The 21,764-nt window shown below is 40.5% G+C and overlaps 1 protein-coding gene across 1 annotated transcript in view; it reads left to right on the top strand.

Moving 5' to 3' along the window:
• Positions 1-21,764, top strand: part of IPO5 (importin 5) — an 82,100-nt gene that overhangs the window by 15,281 nt on the left and 45,055 nt on the right. Inside the window, exons 4-15 of the mRNA XM_074962851.1 lie at positions 821-923; positions 1,203-1,299; positions 1,915-2,019; positions 7,393-7,515; positions 7,600-7,720; positions 11,907-11,994; positions 12,587-12,693; positions 15,941-16,065; positions 16,154-16,243; positions 16,320-16,493; positions 16,799-17,017; positions 18,410-18,493. Coding sequence (XP_074818952.1) covers positions 821-923; positions 1,203-1,299; positions 1,915-2,019; positions 7,393-7,515; positions 7,600-7,720; positions 11,907-11,994; positions 12,587-12,693; positions 15,941-16,065; positions 16,154-16,243; positions 16,320-16,493; positions 16,799-17,017; positions 18,410-18,493 — 1,436 coding nt within the window. The remainder of the gene's footprint in view (positions 1-820; positions 924-1,202; positions 1,300-1,914; positions 2,020-7,392; positions 7,516-7,599; positions 7,721-11,906; positions 11,995-12,586; positions 12,694-15,940; positions 16,066-16,153; positions 16,244-16,319; positions 16,494-16,798; positions 17,018-18,409; positions 18,494-21,764) is intronic.

Consider the following 21,764-nt stretch of genomic DNA (forward strand, 5'->3'; position numbering starts at 1 on the left):
GCTGGAGTGCTCGCAGCAGTACGGGCGATTAGACCCGGCTGCAGGAAGCTCCCTGGCAGCTGCCTTTAGAGGTCAGCTCTGAAAGTAGCACAGAAGTTAGGGTGGCAACCCCCCTACAACAGCTTTTTGACCCCCAACCCTGTTTTGGGTCGGGACCCGCACAGTTACAGAACTCTGAAATTTCAGATGTAAACATCTGAAAACATGAAATTGACTACTTTTCAAATCCTATGGCTGTGAACTTGACTAGAATGGACCATGAATTTGGTAGGGCCCTAGTTATCCATGTAGAGGCAACTTCAGAAGGCACAGTTAAGGGAACATAATTGGGATTGGGTAGGATTTCACTTCCTTGACTCTTTCAGTAAAGTCTCTGGTGCACAACTGTATTAATTTTTATATATGAATATTTTTTCATAAGAGTAAATGCTGATCTCTGTACCTTAGTGTTTTTGTTTATCAGATACTCATCTCCTTTTGTTTTCCCTTTCTTATATTCCTGGAATAGTTTATGCTGTGGCCTTTATACATATGCAATTTTAATTTTGTTTGGAATTTTATTTGAAAAAAACATGATGACTTTTAAATGTACTGTGTTTTTACTCAGTCTGAATATGCACCAGTTTGCTCCTGTTGAAGTGCTGCTCTTATTTCAACTAAGTTAACTTCTGCTCACAGTTCTAGTTTAGTTGAATGCCAGAAGAGTATGCAAAGGCTTTGCACAACTGATATCCTAATATATTAACTGCTGTAAGTTGTAGTTGAAACTTAAACCACCCTAAAATTTATTTGCCCTGTAAACCTTTGACTTTTTTTCTAGATGAGGATGGCAATAACCAGTGGCCAGAAGGTCTGAAGTTCTTATTTGATTCCGTCAGCTCTCAGAATGTGGGACTGCGTGAGGCCGCTCTGCATATTTTTTGGTATGCTTCTGGACCGGTGGTGGTTGTTGCTCAGTTAGTGCACTTGGGTTTTTAGCTAAATCAAATGCTTGTAAGAAATGCAAGATAGGAGAAACTGTAATAGTTTACAACTGATTATGCATCCAGTTTATATTCTGGCATATGGCATTTTACTTGACACAGAGAAAAGAGGGTAGAATATTTGTTACTGATTTTAAGTATAAAAGCTTCATTTGCAGTCTGTTAAGGTCTTAAACCTATCTAAAATGAGTTAATGCAGGTGTTGTTCGTTATCTTTAGGAACTTTCCTGGGATTTTTGGGAATCAACAACAACACTATTTAGAGGTCATTAAGCGGATGTTGGTTCAGTGTATGCAAGATCAGGAGCATCCAACGGTAATACACCTATTCTCCTTTTATAGAATCATAAGAGGGGAGGATGATCCCATAATTAGGGTGCTAGTTTAGGACTCTGGACCTGGGGTTCAGTTCCCTGCTCTGCCATAAATTTCTTTTCGGACCCTGAGCAAGTCCCAGAGGGGTAACATTTTCAAAAGTGCCTAAGTCATGTTGGAAGTAAATCAGATTCACTTTCCTTCAGACTTACCTCTTAAGTGCCTATGTCATTTTAAAATGGGACTTAGCCTACTACGTCACTTACTTGGGTTTTAAAAATTTTACCCTTTGTCTTTCAGTTCCCCATCTGTAAAAATGGTGAATAATAGTACCTCACAGGGGTAAAGATGATCAATAATACAGTAATGAAGGAAACGGATAGTTTGTGGCAAGATTTCTGATGAATGAATTTATTGAAGTCCTTGGTGAAAAACATCAAAAACTTTTCCAAGTGGATGTATTTTCAAACTAAAAGTGAATCTAAAATGGTTCTATTGTGGCATATTAGCAGCTAGTTTAAAAACCGTATCAAATATGAAAGCACTCAGATGTCTCTCTACTATTACAAACTCTAATCTTCGCCTGAAACAGCCTTTTTCTCCCCCTTCCCTCTAGGTTAGGATGCTGTCTGCAAGGGCTGCAGCTGCATTTGTACTTGCTAATGAGCACAATCTTCCTCTTCTGAAACATTTTGCAGACTTGCTACCTGGAATCTTGCAGGTAAGAACCATGCAGAAGGTGTCTTGTCATGCCATCTATATTTGCTTAATGTAAGCACAAGCCATTGATTTGTAAACTCCTTAGTGCAGGGGCGGGCAAACTTTTTGTCCTGAGGACCACATCGGGTTTCCAAAATTGTATGGAAGGCTGGCTAGGGGAGGCTGTGCCTTTCCAGACAGCCAGGCGTGGCCTGGCCCCCGACCCCTGTCCGACCTCCCCTGCTTCTCTTCCCCGACAGCCTCCCCCCCCCCCCCCCCCCGGGACCCCTGCCCCATCCACCACCCCCTGACTGCCCTGGGCTCCCTGCTGCCCCATCCAACCCCTCCTCTCATTCCTTACACCTCCCCCCCGCCCAAGGACCCTTGCCCCATCAAACCACCCCTTCTCCCTGTCCCCTGACTGTCCCCTGCCACCACCCCATCCAACCCTCCCTCTCCTTCCTGACTGCCCCCCGGGACCCCGCCCCCATTCAACCCCCCTGATCCTCGCCCTCTGACCACCCCGCCCCCTATTCGCACCCCTGCCCCCTGACCATCACCCCGAACTCCCCTGCCCTCTATCCAACACCCCGCCCCCTTACCTCGCTGCCTGGAGCATTGGTGGCTGGTGGCGTTACAGCCACGCCACTGAGAGCACCAGGTCAGGCCACGGCTCTGCAGCTGTCCAGAGCATTGTGCCGGTGGCACAGTGAGCTGAGGCTATGGGGGAGGGGGAACAGCATGGGAGGGGCTGAGGGCTAGCTTCCTGAGCCAGGAGCTTAGGGGCCAGGCAGGAGGGTTACATGGGCCGGATGTGGCTCTTGGGCTGTAGTTTGCCCACCTCTGCCTTAGTGGTATGTGAATTCTTCCACCTTGATCATATGGGCCAAATGGCTTTCTCTTTCCTAGTCTTTTTTTTGTTTACATAGGGCATGTCTACACATACAGTGGTGCAGTGGCAGAGCCACACCGATGCAGTGCATATAGTGAAGACGTTCTATGCTGATAAGAGAGTTCTTCCGTTGGCATAATAAAACCACCTCCGAGTGGTGGTAGCTATGTTGGCAGGAGAAGCTGCCGACGTAGCGCTGTCCACACCAGTGCTTATGTCAGTGTAACTTACGTCGCTTGGCGTTGATTTATTCACACCCTGAGCGACATAAGTTATGCCGACATAAGCTGTAATGTCGACATAGCCTGAAATTGTAAACTCTTTGGCACAGAGACTTTCATTGTTTGCCCACCCTCAAGTACATGTTTGGTGCTTTTGTAACACAAATAATAAATAAGGTCTAAGATAAAACATTTTATATTTATAACTACATTTCTATGGAAAATCCATTTATTTTAATGGTCGATATCTTAAATGTTATGGTAACGCTTGAGCAGTAAAAATGAATCACTTTATAGTAGAGTCTTTGCTGGTGTACATGTTTAAAAAAGAACTATGCTCCATCATATATTATAAGAAAACGCACGATTATGAAATTGTAAATAATAAAGCAGGATGTTAAACATCTGCTAAGGATAAATATTTTTAAATCACCAGGTTCAGATAACTTGCACACTTACTCAGAGTTGTCTGGAGAGATCTCTGGCCCAGGGATCACTTTTAATAAATCTTGGAAACCTAGGAAATTCCAGAAGACAGGAAAAGTACTAATGTTTGCCGTTATTCAAAAAGGGCAGGGACGATAACCTAGGTAGTCATAGGCCCGTTAACCTAACATCAATCCCAGGCAAAATAATGAAAACTCTGACCTGGTATTCAGTGGACAAAGAAGTAAATGTTGAGAATATAATTAATGCTAATCAACATGAATTTATGGGAAATAGGTTTGTCAAACCTGATTTCATTTTTTGATGAGATTACAAGTTTGGTTAATATATAGACTTTTGTAAGATATTTTACTTAATAGTGTGGAACATCCTGATTTTAAAAACCCTTAGAACTATGCAACATCAAAGTATATGCTAAATGAATTGCTAACGGACCATCTCAAACTAATTGGCAATAGGAATTGTCATCAAATGGGTGTGTTCCTCGTAGGATGTTGCAGGAATTGGTTCTAGGCCCAATGCTGTTTGACTTTCAATTATCTGGAAGAAAATATGAATAACATTCGCTGATGGCTCACAGATTGAGTGATAAATGAGAATAAGGCCGTCATACTGAGCGACCTGGATCACTTGGCAAGGTCGGCCAATTTATACAAAATATTTAATACAGCCAAGTGCAAGGTCATACATGTAGGAACAAGGAGTGGGAGTATATACTAGAAAGCAGTGACTCTGGAAAAGATTTAGGGGTCATAGCAGAAAAGCAACTGAATATGAGCTTCTAATGCAAGGTTGTGGCAAAAAAGGCTAATGTAATCCTTGGATGTATAAATAGGGGAGTAGTGAGTTGGAGTAGGGAAATTGATACTGGAATACTGTATCCAGTTCTGATGTCCATATTTTTAAGAGGATGTTGAAAAAATGGAAAGGGTTCAGAAAAGAGCCACAAAAATGACTTGTGGGCTTGGGGGAAAAAATTTCTTAGTGATACTTAAGGAGCTCAGTCTGTTTAGTTTATCAATAAGCTTGAGAGAGGACTTGATTTGTGCAGGAAAAACCTTTGAGAGAAAAATACCAGGTATTAAAGAGCTCTTTAGCCTAGCGCAGAGGCATAACAAGAGCCAATGGCTGAAAGCTGTAACCAGACAAATTCAAATTAGAAATGTCAGTTAACAGTGAAAGAAATTAGCCATTAGAACAAAATATGAAGGGAACTGGTGGATTCTGTCTTTGAAGTCTTAAATCAAGACTGGATGCCTAGAAAATATGCTTTAGCCAAACAGAAGCTGTGGGGCTCAGTACAGGATTAACTGGGTAAAATTCAATGGCCTGTGATATACAGGTCAAACCAAATGTTCTTTTGGTCCCTTTTAGCTCTAGAGGATCAGAGTAGAAACTCACCTATGATTCAAGCTGGCTTATGTTTGTTTTGAAAGGGATAAAGTTGTGCAAGAGTTGGAGTTAAAGGGTATCTAGTTTTGGGAAAAGCTAAGTTGGGTAGTTTGAGCTCTACTTGGGCAGGTATTGTGGGATACAGATGGTTTTATAAAAGGAAGCAGGTAATAATAGCATGTTCATTTGGTACAGTGTTTGTAGCAGCCATAGTGAGTTTCTTGCCATTCATATTGCATAGTGCAGTTCAGAGTAGATTAAGAACATTAACGTAACCTTTGTTGCTAGGGTCAGGAGGATGGCTTGTTGCTGGAGGCAGTGGAAGCTATAAACATAGCCTCTTTTACTCTGATAAGCGGAACCTAAATTTTCTGCCAAGATTCCTGCCTTCTGCAGCACACTGGAAATTCTGTAGCAGCTTCATTTAAATGAAAAATTGAGTGTGTTTTAACTGTGGAAATGAATACAGGAACACCTGTTTGGTACGGAAATCAGTTTTTTACTCTCTAGAATTTGTGTGACAAATTTTGTTTTGACAATACATAATTGTTTTAGTAGCGGAGTATGATATAATTTGAGCTTTTGGCAGCTAGAAAGAAGGAATTGTGGGATAATCATCCTGTTCATACTAAAATGTTAAGCAGTAAAATAGTTAATATAGGCACAGATAGGTCTGAAAACTAAATATGGCAAACAGCCTATTTGGATGCATATGTGCAGTTACCCCTCAGAGCTTCAATTTGAGGCCTTCTCAAGATTCAGTTAACACTATATTAATTGCATGTGGTTCATGATTTCAAGATTTCCTTTGCAACCTTAAGGGATGGCTACATATTTGTAACTGAAAACTGATTCTAGTCCACGGTTTCGTGGTAAGGATGGATTCCGTGGCTATGGTAAACAGAATATGTAGATCTCTGGTTATAAATAGGAGATGAGAAGTCTTGGGATAATTGTGGGTGATCTTTAGAGGCAGTTGGAAAAGAATTCTGCGGCTGTTGAAGTTCATTCTACTGATTGGCTAGTGGGAAGGATATGAAATGTTACGACCATGATTAAAGCTTGGCTTTGGACACCAGTGTGACATTCTGGATGACCAGTTAGGCCTTTAAGCCAGACTTTTTTCAAGCCTTGATATCTAAAATTCAGTTTCTTAATTCACAGATGAGCTACTAAATACAAGAACCCTGACTTTCAAAGGAAACAAAGCACTTGAACCTCCAACTGACTTCAGTGATTTGGGTGCTCAGTACTTCTGAAAACTAACTAGGCTATTTATATTTAATGCAGAATATGCATTTGGGCATGTGACTTTAGGTACCCAGGTTTAAAAATACTGACTTTTTGCTATACAGCTGCTCACACTTGTAGTGGATAGACAAGTAGAACTTAATCACTGAAAAATGAAGAAAAATCCTTGTATATGTTATACAAGTGCTAGGATAGGGCGGGTGGAGTGTACTAATTAGTATAAGGATGACCTGTCTTGACTAAGCAGTATCTTCCATGATGGAGATTAAACCACAGATCCTAATTACGTGAAAAGCAATATTGTATTATAAATTGAAGAACCAAATACAGTTTGTAACTTGTTTGCTTTAAACTATACTTTTGAGATAAAGAACAAAATCTGGTTAATAGTGATACAAATAAATATCTATTATACCAATAAGAGGTGACTGCCAAAGGAACAAAAGTGCTCTTTTTAGGCTAAAAAGAGCAAGAGACTCGTTTACCTTAAAAATTCAGATCATATTGCCCTATTTTTCCTCGAAGGCAGCCCTAAACATGACTACAGTATCAAGAGAACACTGTCTAACCAATTAAAAGGCAAGGAAGTTTTAGTTAAACTTTTAAATAATTTTAACATACAACTTCAGACAGTTGCTGGTTATAGGATATCTTTACAAAAAATTGAATAAATTTTTCATTCCCATGCCCTTCAGTTGAGGGCTAACAAGGGTCCCATTCTAGTTCCAGATTCTCCAGCAAAAGCAAGGAAGAATAAACTTGATATGCTTGGTATTTCTAAGGTGGTGGGTTTTTTTACTTTAAGACTGCATTTATACAACAGAGAAACAAAATGAGCATGAATTTGTTTTTTTCTTTGCGGATTACCTTCAGTTACTAGTTAGTAAGATGTATGAAGTATTAGACATGCTTTTTGGGAGTTATACCTGTTAAACTGCTAAAATGCAACTTTTACCATTTGAGCACTACTGACTTAGTGATATGATTTGATTTTATGAAGTTAAGTGTCTCTCTCCCCCCATCACGTTGGCTCTGCTTATATTAACACCAGTGGGAACTAGTCACACACAGAAGAAATAGACCCCATAATCTTTAACGCCAGCAAACAGCCTGAATTAATCTCTTCATAATCCAGTGTTTTTGTAGCATCAGTAAAAAGCAATATTTTAATTTCATCCTAATTTTTTTATAGGCTGTAAATGATTCCTGTTACCAAAATGATGACTCCGTTCTAAAATCCCTTGTAGAGATTGCAGATACTGTTCCGAAATATTTACGTCCACATTTAGAACCAACATTACAACTAAGCCTAAAGGTAAATCCGGAAATTACAAAGAGCAGATTTTCATTTGCTAAACGTCTGGTCTAACCATTGAGCTTTAATCTTTAATCCTTGCAGTTATGCGGAGACACCAACCTCAATAACATGCAGCGTCAGCTGGCCCTGGAAGTAATAGTGACGCTATCAGAAACTGCTGCTGCTATGCTGAGAAGACATACCAACATTGTTGCACAAGCTAGTAAGTAAAATACTCCTGTTATCTATTAAATAACTTGCCTCCTTTTTAAAATGTTAAACCAATGTCCCCCATGTTAACTAACACAATAACCTCACTAGACTTTCAGTATTGCAAAACATTTATCAACATCTGCAAGCCCCTAAATCAGTTTTCCAAAACTCTTTCTAGTGAAGGCCACTTCTTGGCAATTTTGAGCTGTTTTGCCTTCTCACTCATGATTTTGTGAACTCCTCCAGTCTGCAGCTGCATAACACTTCTATAGCAACTAGAGCACATGCTTGCAGGGAAAGTGATATTGGGAAAGCATTTGATGTGTTTTTTACTTAGCTGTCACTAGATACAGTCCAAACTTTAGCACTATACAAACCAAGCTATGGACACCCAACTATTAAAGTCTTAAATTCAAAGTTTCTGTTTAGGCACCTAAGTGGCCTCATTTTTCCAAGTGCTAAGGGTCCCTGACACCCAGTTAATGTTAGTGGAAACTGTTATGCTGCATCTTTGAAAATCAAGCAGTTTATTCAGATGCTTAAATATGGGGTTAAGTTTCGATCCAAAATACTGATTAAAATCTAGATTGTAAACTCTCCAGGACAGGCGCTGTGCCTTTCTAAAGCATGGCACACACTTTTGGACACTAAAAATAACTTTCTCAGCTGGACAACCCAACAACAGAGTACTGTTTTTATATGCATAACTAAATGCATATTGCTCCACCTGTCAGATTCTTTTGTGAGCAGACAGGGCACTGAAATAAACAAGTCATGCTCTCTGAGAGATTTTTTTTTCTCCCCCCCACACACAGTAGTAGTTGAATAGACTTTGGTTCACCATATGCTAAGTCCCTGGAAATTACATAAAGGCAACTTGCTATTTCATTCTCCTGCGGGTTGGAAAAGTGCTGCTTTATGCTCATAACTGTTTAAGAGATGTTAATCATCTAGGAAGACAGTAAAAAAAATTAGGATAGTCGATCTTTACCTGTATATCTAGAAGAACAAAACTCTGGAGGTCAAAGACTTCTACATAGTGTGCATGAAAAGCAAGCCTTTTATAGAGATGTTTTTCAGGAGTCTTTTATATTAAATGTTACTATTCTCAGTAGGCTTACATGTTTTAAACCATTTGCTAGAGTCATTTGTACTCTTCCAGGTTTTTGGAATCTGAGTCTTGGTGCCAGTGACAATGTGTGGTTGAGATTCTGATTTTTTTAACTGGATTTGAACACTGGTGTATAAGAGCCTCCCCGCTACCACATATGTATGCTTACAAGTCATGCGCATGTGTGCTTGAAAAGCATGTCATCTCAGGTATAATCCTCTTGAAGCAGCTTATTCTTAGTGCCTTCACACATAGGCTTCTGGTAGTCCAGCATCACATTCAAACTTTGGTTGGATATGCAAGAGGTTATCTTGGTGGGCAAATTAAAGCACTCTGAGAATCTTGCAGACACAGTGCAATTTTCCATGGCTTACTGTACATAGCCACAATTGGTTAACTCACTACATAGCTCCTGGGTTCTTTGCTAAATTCTCGCACAGCATCATGAGCAAGTAATGCTTTCTGCTATCTCCATTTGTTACCCAGGGTTATCTGAACCCAAAGATGTGGTAACTAATCTGTTTTCCAGGCAGTGTCAGGAAATAAGTCAGTGGGTGACACAGCATCTCTGTCTGATAAATGATTGGTATTTACAAGAGTGCTTCCATCCAACAGTCCTTGGTTTTTATTGAGTATAAAGCACACATCAGAACTAGCAATATTCTAGATTAGAAGCACCTGAGATTATAGTTGCCCAAAGTCTGAGGTGGTATCAAGTTACAGCAACAGGTTTCGGGTGCCCAACCTTTCTTCTAGCTACTGGGGAGTTAGGTGTCAGTCTCCTAGCTCATAGAAATCCTCTTAGACTTCTCCTAAGCTTCTCCAAAGTACTCTCTAACTAAACTTTATATAGGTTCTCTTTAGACCAAGCACATAACTCATAATAGGCTAAACAATCTCCCTAGCAAAAGCGAATAATAATTCATTATTCTACTGATCAGCCAAGTAACTTCAGCAAGAAATTTACAAATGCAGATACCCAAATCTAGGTCTGTTTTCCCCACTTCCCCTCTACCCCTTCCCATGATTCTGTCTTTTCACTGAAACTGTGCTGTTAGTAACACACTGCAGTCTGTGCGGCTGTCTTGTCTGTCTAAGCAAGGATGAATTATTCCTACATGGTGTCCTTGCTTCCAGCTCATGGCGCTAAGTTCACAGGATGGCTGCGAGTTATGTCAAGTCAAGTTCTCTTGTAATACAGTTGGCTAGGAGACTGTCCCATCCTGGTGGATGATGACCTGGCCTTGGTTGTACACTCCTGCATCATCTCCCCTGTATATAGCTCAATATAAAGCCATCAGTCTTATGAAACATCAGCTAGTATGGAATGCCACAGCATGCCTCCTCAGCAACACAGGCTACTGTGAGCAAATGAAACAAGTTTTGTGTGTTCTATGCTGGCTTCCATACAATATAAAGTAAAGTTTAAGGTCATGGACCTTATCTTCAAGGCATGCGATGACGTGGGCCCAGCCTTTCTAAAAAAAAAAAAATTGCATAAAGCTCCAGGATGAGGACTGTGGCTGAAAACTGCTCCTCAGGCACAATGGAACTTTTTTACCATGAGTGATGTTAGTTGATGCAAGAGAGCTTTCTCAGTTGCTGGTCTAAGACTGTAACTCCCTAAGGCAGTGGTCCCCAAACTTTTGAGGGTTGTGCCCCCTCCTTACCCTTGTCCCCACCCCACTGGGGCTTGGGGGGAGAAGGAGGGAGATGCAGCCAGGGATAAGGAGGCCAAGGCTGGGGTTGCAGCTGGGGGTGAGTCTGGGGTCGGGAGTGGAGCTGGAGCCATGGCCAGAGGCTGAGCAGAACTGCAGCCGGCTGTGGTGGGGGCCAACAGCTGGGCCTCCTGCCCCAGCCTTGGCCCTAGGCGGGGAACAGAGCCGAGACTGGGAGCAGGGCCAGGAGCCAGGGATGTGGCTGTGGGTGTGACTGGAGCAGAGCTGGGGGCAGGGAAGGTGTGGGTGGTGCTCCCTCCCTACCCCCCCATTGGGCCCCCCTCCCAAAGGTTCCTTTGTACCCCCTAGTTTGATAGCCCTTAGGGAAGAAGTCCCCACAGACATATACTACCTCTTATTCAAATTGCAAGGCACATTTCTTGTCTTCTCTAATATAAACATATAGCCACATGTACATAGTGTAAAAACAAATAAAAACCCTACCATACGTTACACTGCACACACAATTATCCTGAGGCGGAGCAACAAGTGACATAAGTTAGTCATGTTGTTTAATGGAAGACACTTAAATACTATGGTGATGAGGGTGTAATTAAAACCTATTTAGAAGCTAAGGTTCCATGTTTACAGAGTAAACTTTCATTTTTCAAATGCAGGGATGGGCAAGTTGACAGTTGATGGATTAAGTGTCCAAGGTTCTTCATATCTTGAGCTCTTCTGAAAGTTCTAAGGTACTTTCAGTGGGAAAATCCCATTTCTAAAGGGCTTATATCTTGTTTGTTTAAAAAGAAGACAAGGCAGAACAGAAGGGCTACACACTTGCAATCCAAAACAGGTAATCAGGTTGTCAGGATGAAGATTAGGCCAGTGTCCCTCTAAATATGTACAGCCATTGAGAATTACTTACTGGTCTGTTTGCCATATATCAGTCAGTAGTGTTTTGTGTTTTTTTTTGTTTTCATCTATGCCAGGTATACTGTCTGTGCACCAAGAGTTCATAATGGAGAGCAGGAAAACTGGGAAATAGTTTTCTGTAGTCAGTCGTCGTACTTTATCAGCCAAAATTTGGAGGATTCCTTGTCAAAGCTTCCATAAATTAGTCCAAGCACATCCTAACTCTAATGCCATGTTTGTCAAATATTGCTAAACCTTTCAAATGAATGTTGGCAGCCTTTACTTTATCAAATTGATCTTTGCAAATTTAAAATTCTTCAGAAGAACTCTGTTGTAATTTATTTTTGGTGATGAAAGGGTATTCCTAATTTCCATTCTATTATTTTTATTGCATGTGAAGCAAAATGTTCTGAACGTCCTCTCCTAAACTCATTCAGAGCTATAGATTAAACGTTACTTTAGTATATTGTAATTTAATTGGGATGACTGTCAGGTTTTCATTTTGTGTTTAGTTCCTCAGATGTTAGCAATGATGGTTGATTTAGAAGAAGATGAAGATTGGGCAAATGCAGATGAGCTTGAAGATGATGATTTTGACAGGTATTTGACAAACCAGCTGTCTCAATTAAAAGAAACCCTATAGCATACAGGTGACCTGGGTGTTTGCAAGATGGGGATGCAGTTTGTTTGCATCCTGCACTCCCACACTCTACCTGTCCTCCACTCTGAGCAGCAGCACACACATTTCTACTTTTTACAGATAGTGGAAGTGAAAATAGAAGCCTTGTGATATAAGTTGGCGCCACAACTGGCAGAAAATAATTGAGGTCTAGAATTACGTTACTGGTGTCTGAAGGAAAAGGATCAGAAGCAGTTTATTCTTGGATAGGAGCAATGCTAAAGGGGAGGGTGAGCAGAAGTAGCTGTGTGTGTGTGTGTGTGTGTGTGTCTCATTGAATAACAAGCTTTGGGTGTAAATAAATCTTTCTTTATAATTGAAAGACTCCAAATATAAGCATTTGTATCTTTCAGATTCAAACTTAAACTTTATTTGCTTGCAGGGATCATTCACATTCAGAGATGGAAAAAGTGTATGAGGAAATACGCTTTTTCGAATGAATTATTGGACCTGTTGACTTTTTATCCTAGACTTTGAATTAATCATGAAATTTTTTTTAAACATTAACTTTAGCAATGCAGTTGCTGGTGAGAGTGCATTGGACAGAATGGCATGTGGCCTTGGAGGGAAACTTGTTCTGCCTATGATTAAAGAACATATTATGCAAATGCTCCAGAATCGTAAGTAACTGATGCATTGTTTTAGAGTTTTAGCTTATATAATTATTTTTGTAAAGGCCTGTTCAGCTATGTAGCGCTTTCTGTTCATTATCCTTTTGGATTATTAATAGGTGCATATAAAACTCTATAGATATTGTAGATAGACTTGTAATTTATTCTTTATCCAAAGTGGAATTTCAAAAATTTATCTAAAATGTGATGAATGTGTTCTGCTTTCGGTGGTCAAGCATAGAGGAGCTATTTTATTAAAAGTAGTAAAGTAACTCAAACAGCTTCCCTTTAAAACTTCAGACTTTCTCTGGATTTCGTCATAAATGAGGGAAAATGTCTGCCACATTGAAGAATTTTGGTTTAGATTGGACTTGTGAGTTCTAGAAATACCAACTGCATATGAGCAATATGAAATTTCCCACTAATTCAGTAGAACATTGAGAATGAGTTTGACTAGATAAATGTGCTACAGATTGTCACAATTGGTAATTGACACTTCTGGCATCCTCTGCAGACAACACCCAGGGTTATGTTGGATACCGACTTCTTTATCTTTTTAGAGACGGTCCCCCCAGGTTAGAGTTCAGTCATTGTGCTAAGGCATTGTGAGGCAGTGTAAACTGCCTCTTCCAGTCCTCTAACTTTACAGAACTCTAGTCTGCAAGAGTCTCAATCCTACTTTTTTCACAAGCATTAAAATCACACTGATTTTTTAAAAAACACAATAAGATGCCGCGATCATACATGGATAAGAACAAATCACACACTGAAATACAGTAGTAACCACTATGGTGGACTGGTTGAGTTTTGCCATAGTGATCCACCTTGTAGTAGTATGGATCCACCTTATAGTAGTATGGATCCTAACCAGCCATCTATCTTCTCCTCACCTCCAAGAATCCTAATGTTTGTTTGTGCAACAGGGTTGCTCATTGAATCATATTTTGCACATTTGGGTTTATTGCACCCTAGAAGGCATGCTGAATTTGATATGGACAGCCAGGCATATGGGTTGAAGAAGGCAAGTCACAAACAACTAGCAGCCTTCTTGTGCTGTTTAACTTCTGAAATGAAAGTTATTCATTGTAGAAAACTACTTGGATACTTTGGAAACTGATTAATCTTTTGATGTTCAATACCTTCAGAACTGGCAGGTACCTAGAGTCTTTATGTAGCCCGTTGGGGACTGGGTCTTATAAGAGTTGGAAGCACTCATTCTCACCTGACTTGCTAGTCAGTATGCCCTGATCCTTCCTTTGAGCAGGAATGCTGCAATCTGGGTTGAGCGATAGTGATAGGTGAGGCGCATGAGGTGTGTGCTCTGCTGGGAAGGAGAACCTGTTGCAATATTTATTTGGTGAAGTGTCATTGGTAGTATAATAGGAGGGGAGAGCTCTATTTACAGGCAGGGAATAGAGGAGAGAGACTGCAAGGTTTTCTGGTTAAAACTTCAAACACAATACCTTATTTAATCAACTGTTAAAGATGAACTACAAAGAATTTGTTTTTCTTTTTTCAGTGGTAATATTCCAGTCTTTTTTTCCCCTCAAACCTTCCTTACATAAATTAAAGATTGTAAGTTTTCCCCTCAGGGGTGGGATGCAAGAATGAGCCCCAACAGGCTTTAGGTATCATCTCTCCTGGCATCACAAGAATGCATGCATGCAGGCATGCATTCTAATAGCAGTGAGTTGGAAGGAAGAGGCACAATGGGATCTTAATGAATTAGGAAAAAGCAGTGAACTTGAGCAGCAGCCAAAATAGAAGCACTGTAACTGCTGCTTCCCAGCATCCACTATCAGAACTGGCACTTTCTAGCCTAGCTGTCCGATGCAAATCAGAATATCTTTCATTTATAATGAAGCAAGCTGCAACTAGGATGCCAATCCGTGGTGGTATATTGGTTAAGTTTGCAGGAGTTGGAAACTTTTATGTTGTGACTGTTTAGGGCAATCCTGTGAGTTGTGCGTTGGTACTACACAATTACCATATTTACATTATCCTTTAGATTTTCTATAGTACAGAAGAAAGATCTGCCATCTAGACTACTGGGGTTTATGAAACAATGGAGTAGTGGGAGTGGATAGTCCACTTCACCTCACTATAATATGTCTGACCAGAGCACAGTGGTTTAAAAAAAAAAAAAAGCCAGATGTTGAAGTAATCATTTTTTACTTGACTAATTTATTTGGGATGGGAGAGCTGCAGGCATCTCTTTACTCTGGTGCTGTATAATACTGTGGAATATATGATACACTGCTTTACAGCGAGTAGCAAAAACAGACCTTCGTACTATCCCAAACTACCTCACAATTCAGCAGATGTGTGTGAGTAGCATTAGGGACAGCAGTAGTAAGAGTTGAAGTGCCCTTTACAAGTTGTAGGATTGGAGACCTGGTACCACTAATCCAAAATTCTTGACTTTTGGTGTGGGGAGGAGTCTTAGTCTACCTTCTTCCCACAGCAAAGCAGGGAAAGAGAGTAGGCTGTTTGACAGATTTGGCTATATCTTTCCTTGTATGTTTTATTTTCAAACCCTATTTGTTGTAGTACAAGGAAGAACATTGTGGGCAAAAGGGTATTACTAATGCACATTCTCCACTCTAAAGGAAAGCTATTAAGGAGAGATGGAGGTCAGGTGTCAGGCTAATAGGCTAAACATTATAAAAAGAGTGAAAGTTAAATTCCTAAATCCATATTTAACCTTAGGCTTCAATTTTTTTAAAAAATTGTCCAATCCTTTGAAAAACATATTAGGAGGATTGAATAGGGTACATGACATTAGAAATTTGTGTGAGAGAGGTGGGGATTCTTTGTTCATCTTTAAATCAGAATGTTCAGTTCTCTTACCTAGATTTTTTTTTTCTTTTTTTCAAACACTGAAGAAGAGGGGCAAGCACAAGGGTATGGAAATCACTGGTAGCAAAATGGAAGATGTCTTTTCCTGAAACTTTCCTAGTTGACTTATTTAAGTAGGCTATTTCAAGACATTAGCACTAGGGATGAGGCATCAATTGCTTAGAATTTCTGTGTTCAGTTTTGGGCAGAAGGGTTTGTCCCCCATTTCCTTAAACTAGCCTGAAGAAAAGGATGTCTAGATACATGCAGGGGTGGGGAGGGAGCATTTCTGACATACATAGATTAAGTATCCAGACTTGTTCTTTTACGATTTTAAAATGAGACCTTCTGTATTCCTCTTTCCTTATTATTTTCCGAAATGGATACCTTATTTTCCATGTAATGTCTTCTTACACAGCTGATTGGAAATACAGGCATGCTGGTTTAATGGCCCTGTCAGCTATTGGAGAAGGTTGTCATCAACAGATGGAGGGAATTCTAAATGAGATAGTTAACTTCGTTTTACTTTTCCTCCAGGATCCTGTAAGTTTAATGCAGTTGATTGATTAAAATTTGTTATTTAACTTCTGCTTTTATAAACACTTACTGTTTGAGGGGAATGTTATTTCAGCATCCAAGAGTGAGATATGCAGCCTGTAATGCAGTTGGACAAATGGCTACAGACTTTGCCCCTGGTTTCCAAAAGAAATTCCACGAGAAGGCAAGTAATAGACAATCCAAGATAAATTTTTGTTCCATTCAGAAACTTGTTTTGAATATAAACTATTCTGTTGTAGGTAATTGCAGCTCTTCTGCAAACTATGGAAGATCAAGGCAACCAGCGTGTTCAGGCTCATGCAGCTGCTGCACTCATTAACTTTACTGAAGATTGTCCGAAATCACTGCTTATTCCATACCTGGATAATCTAGTGAAGCATCTTCATTCCACCATGGTGATTAAATTGCAGGAGGTATAATATGCTTAATGATTTTGGGGTTTCTTTTTTTATTGCTTTGCTAAAGTCTTCTGTCAAGTTTGCAAACCCCATTTATTATCCTACAGTAATTATTTGAGTCTTGTAAAACAGCTGATATTAAATTCACATTCAGTATCAAAAACTGAATGTTGTAAATAGTGATATTTAGACTATAACAATATTTTATCAAAATTATAATCTGTACAAAAGCCACATTTGGAGACGGGATGCAATTTTCAAATAAAATTTAAGTGGTTGTAAGTTTGAGACAAACCATCTTTCTTTTTTTAATCCCAAAGTTAATACAGAAAGGCACTAAGCTGGTTTTGGAACAAGTTGTGACTTCCATTGCATCAGTTGCAGATACAGCAGAGGAGAAATTTGTTCCCTACTATGACTTATTTATGCCCTCTCTAAAACACATTGTTGAGAATGCTGTACAGAAGGAACTTAGACTTTTACGAGGAAAAACTATTGAATGCATCAGCCTAATTGGCCTTGCTGTTGGTAAGGAAAAGGTAAGTCTTTGAGATACATACTGTTAACTGTTGAGTCAGAGAATCTCTTTTTTTTTAAAGCCTTTCCACATAATAGTATGTTGCATTTCCTTCACTGATTGCTCAACCTTCAGGTTTGTTGCTGTCTGTCATACTTCCAAGTTCCTTTAACTGGGGAGGTAAATAAATATATTCAGCTGGCTTCGTTTGAATGGTTTTAGTTTTGTGCCTCATGTTGGTCTTTTATTCTGTATTTCCAAGATTACTACCTTGCAATTGAGTCTTTGCTAGATGTGTGTGTGTGTACACATACTACAGGTACATCTAAAAAAAAGTTTAGTATTTGTTACATGACGGCAATATGATTCAAATTGATATAGTACCTTTCATTTCAACACTGGCAAATATCTACCAAGAACATTTTAAATTCTCAAAATAAGTCAAATCATTAATTATTAAAATTAATGAAAATACTATAAGGATAGCATGGTATGGAGTATTGTCACCTTCACTTCCGTGCTGTGTGGCTGAGCTGAGCACCTGGAGAGCGTGGCTGCAGAGCCTGCCTACAAAGATGGGAAGCCCTTCCCAGTGCAGGGGCCCCCTCAGCCAGGGACTGTTCTCTCCCCCCCCACCCCTTCACCTCCAGCATCCAGATCCCTCCAACACTGGGCTGGCACGTGCCTACCCGGCAAAGACTGGGTTTCATGTGCAGGGCAGACCGGCCCCACCCAGGGACTGTCCTGTGCACCAGCGCCCCACCTAGGGACTGCCTCCCAGCACTCACGCTGCCCTATCCATGGACTGTGCCCCAATATTTAGGCCCCCCCAACCTAGTCTGTTCCCCATGCACTAATTGACTCTCCTCCCCATGCCCGCTGGTCTCCTACCTCAGCTGTGCAGCCCGCCCTGCCCACCTGGTGCTGCAGTCTTAGTGCCGGGGAGCCTGCTCCAGTTGGAGTCACTGGACCCACAATCCTGTAGGGTGGGGGGGGCGCTGATCCTGATCCTGCTGGGGGGCGGAGCCTGACACTGCTGGACTTGATCCTGCTGGCAGGACTGATGCTGGGTCCGATCCTGTGACACCCTGTTTTTGCACACCTCTTCCACCCCCCACCCCTGCTGGCTCTGCACCTGGGGCAGTACCTCTCCTGCCCCGCCCTTGAGGATGTCACATGAGCCACAGCTGTGTGCTGATTGGGCCACAGGTTGAGAACCACTGCCTTAAAGCTTGACCATAGCTAAGGTTCACATCTTCAGTGGAAGATTACTCTCAGGAGTATCTTATACTGCTTTAGGAATTTTTGCTTTTAAGTTAAATTCCTCTAAAAACAATGACTAACTTATGTGCCTCAACTTGAAATAAGCGTTGTTTGATATGAAATTTCACATGTAGGTGTATTTTATTTCTAGTTTATGCAGGATGCATCAGATGTGATGCAGCTGTTGCTGAAGACGCAGACAGACTTCAGTGATCTGGAAGATGATGACCCCCAGGTATGTCAGATGCTCACTTGTAACAAATATCTGTTGACGCCTAATATTTAGTGTCTTTATCCTCTTGCTTTTTTATAGAAAATTTCTGAAGTGTCCCATGCAACATAGAAGTGTGTACCTGCTTCTTAAAAATATTAGCTGTTCAGATCTTTTTGCCACAGAGAACCATTCTCCTAAGTCTACTACAATGCATGGGATCTGCATAGTGTAGAGGTGGTTGAAAAGTGAAATTCCTAACAATGAAAGGATTTGAGAATTGAGGAACTTAAGAAACTGGACTTGCAATGCAGATTCCTCCATGCAGGAAATGGAGGGAAATGGTACATGGAGTGCCAGCATCAGACTTCAGCATATGAGTCTCTGTAATGGATAGTCTCTTTAGCACTGGATCCATTCACTATATTCTTATAGTAAATAGTTACTATGTTATAGTGGTTTTACTGTGAAAATGACTACAAATTTAATTAAGATTTGTATTTAACTTCTATATAAAATTGTTCAACCTATGTCATTTGTTTTTTTTCTAACTGAAATTCTAATGGAAAATTCTACTTGAGATCTGAAAACCTAAGTGGTCATTTTTCATATCACTTCTACACCAATAATTGCAGTTTGACCATAGCAGACTAACTTGTTGATGCACACGGTAGAATAAAATTTAGCTTTATTGTGCTGCATTTTCTCAACAGCACCATTATTACTAAAAACTTGTCAGGAAGAAAATATCTTCTCCCTCTATCTGAGGATATTTGTAATAAACATTTTCATATTTACTGACCTCCCAGGCCAAGATACGTTGCATCGGTGCCTCTACCCAAAACTACTAGAGGCAGTTCAGAATTCTCCCTAAGGCTCTGGTCTTAACTTCCTTCCACCCTCGTACCAGATTCTCTGCCTATGGCAGTGCAAGCAGCGTTCAGCGCTATCTTATCTATTGTAGCCCTAGCTTTAAAGGATGATTTTGAAACAGCAGCTAGCAAAATCTTTTTCCCACCCTATCCTTTTGGCCATCCTCTGACCTCCTTCATCCATTTATTGCCCCTCTCCCTATGGCTGAGCTTCCCAATCGAAGCAAGCAGAGGGGCTCCATTTGTGAAGAGACTCTTGGGAGATACAAGGGGAGCTCTGTCACAGCTGCTTTCAGTCTGTGGACCCTTACGCTACTGGGTAAGTTTGTTGGGTCCTTTGCTTCCCTGCCATGCTGTTTAAGACTTTTCTGGATATACTTCTGTTTGGCAATGTCAGATCTCATTGCACATTGGGACAGATAAATCCAAACTAAAACTTTACTCTTTTTAAAAAATAGTTTGAGCAAAACTGGTATACCCACACTAGATAAACAGTTGAAGAGGGCAAAAGGGTCCAAAACAGACTCTGGCAGGTCAAGTTTTTTGGTTTGACCTTATCAGCTGTTTTATAGAGGTCTCTTGGTAGTCATTAAAGAGATTCTCTTCTTGCTTGAGTTTGTACTACTAAAAAGAGCCTGCAAGGTAACTCTGATGGCCTAGTTTCAAAGCTGCTAGTTCCAAAGCTGCTAGTTCCAGCAGCAAAGCCTCAATTACTCTTAGGGTCTCAGAGCTCAATTTTATGTCATGTAATTTCCACCTCACTGCTCCTCTTTGCACAGATTGGACTGGTAAAAAGCTTATGTAGAATCATAGGACTGTAAACTCTGCCCACCAGAAATCCTGCCTTGAGCAGTAGGAAAATACAGTAGTTCAAGCCCTCTTGCATCTGTACTTTAAAAATTAATTCAGTTTCTGGGGAAATTGAGCTCTTTCCGCTGCTGCTTTTTCTCTTGGTTGATGCAACTGAACCTCTGGAGAATTCATCTACATGGATCACTCACTAAGCAATCCTGGACTAAGGTTACTTTTGCCCCTTCAAAACTTGCAGCAGAGGGAAAATTGTCACTTCAACTCTCTGATCTTCACTACTTGGGATATGGGCCCAGTCTCTTGAGGCCTCCTTATTTATCCATAACTAAGACTCACTAGACACACAATCACTTATGAGGTGATAGAGGCTGTGACTACATGCAGAAGCTTGCCTTGCTGAGAAGAATAATTTCAGGGTAGATTAGAGCAGAGCAATATTGGTATTACAGGGACAAGAGGAAGTTAAAGTCAGGTCAGGAGATGGCAGGGGATTTGCACAGATGTTCTAGCAAAGACAAAGGTTCAGCTCTTCAAAATATTCCCTAAAAGAAGGCCATGCCAGTTGAAGAGAAGGGTTCCATCATAGCTTTTGTATGCTCCTATGCCCCCATACAAACTGTCTTCACCTGTCAGTGAAGGTTAAACGATTATTTTGACTTTCCAGCAGTATATTGAAGGTAAGCTGTTTGGGGGGGTGGGGGTTAGCTCATAGACATTGGGTTAATAAGATATTATATTTAAACCCCATCTGTTTGAGATTCCCTCTTGTTCTTTCTTCCTATGTCATAAAAAAAAACTACTGTTCAGTGCAAAACTTGATTAATTTCCTTGAGTCATTCTCTACCTGTTTTTTATGGTCTGCTACACTGTATTACCTAGTTACATGTTCTGTATTTTAAGATTTTTTTTTTCTGGATCTTGTCTCTCCATAAGTGCATCTGAAAATTAGTTCCCTCACAACACACATACAGTAGATTACTACTTGTGTACCTTTTTTGGAGTTGACACTTCAGTAAATGTTAACTTTGCAAATTACATAATTTTCTTTGAAAGAAACTTACTATTGGAGGGCCCTGAGGGCCAAAGTGGTTCCACTGCATGGGCACTGTCCTGTACTAGAGCCAGCAGGTTGGGAACTTGAAGATAAAGGATTTCCTAGTCAATGTTTTGCTGAGGGTACAGGTTCATGTGTGGTGATGTATAACAACTATGTCTTTACAGAACCACTTACAGGTAAAATCGATTTTTCTTTGCTTTGAGCTGCGTTTTGTGCAGTTTGGCAATATATAAATAAAACATAGCAATTGTGTGTGGGCAAGACAAGGTTTAAAATACAAAACAGCTGTGTCCTTGAGACAGTCATTGGCCTCTGAGTCAACAGTGTTCATCTTGGGAAGACCTCCCTGGAATCCAACATGAAAAGAGCAACCATACAGCATTTTTGCAGCATCCTCCACAGATGCACAGTGGGCTGTCTTAGATTATGCTTGGGGCATCCTTCTTGGCACAGTGAACCATGCAACATCTGAACTTAGTAAGCTTGGCTCCAGAGGTGGTATGGAAGCCCAAAGTCAGTTAGCTGTTCATACAGCATGGTGATGTGGGAGTTCCTG

This window comes from Natator depressus, chromosome 1 (genome assembly GCF_965152275.1).
Source record: "Natator depressus isolate rNatDep1 chromosome 1, rNatDep2.hap1, whole genome shotgun sequence".
In the NCBI taxonomy this organism is placed as follows: Eukaryota; Metazoa; Chordata; order Testudines; family Cheloniidae; genus Natator; species Natator depressus.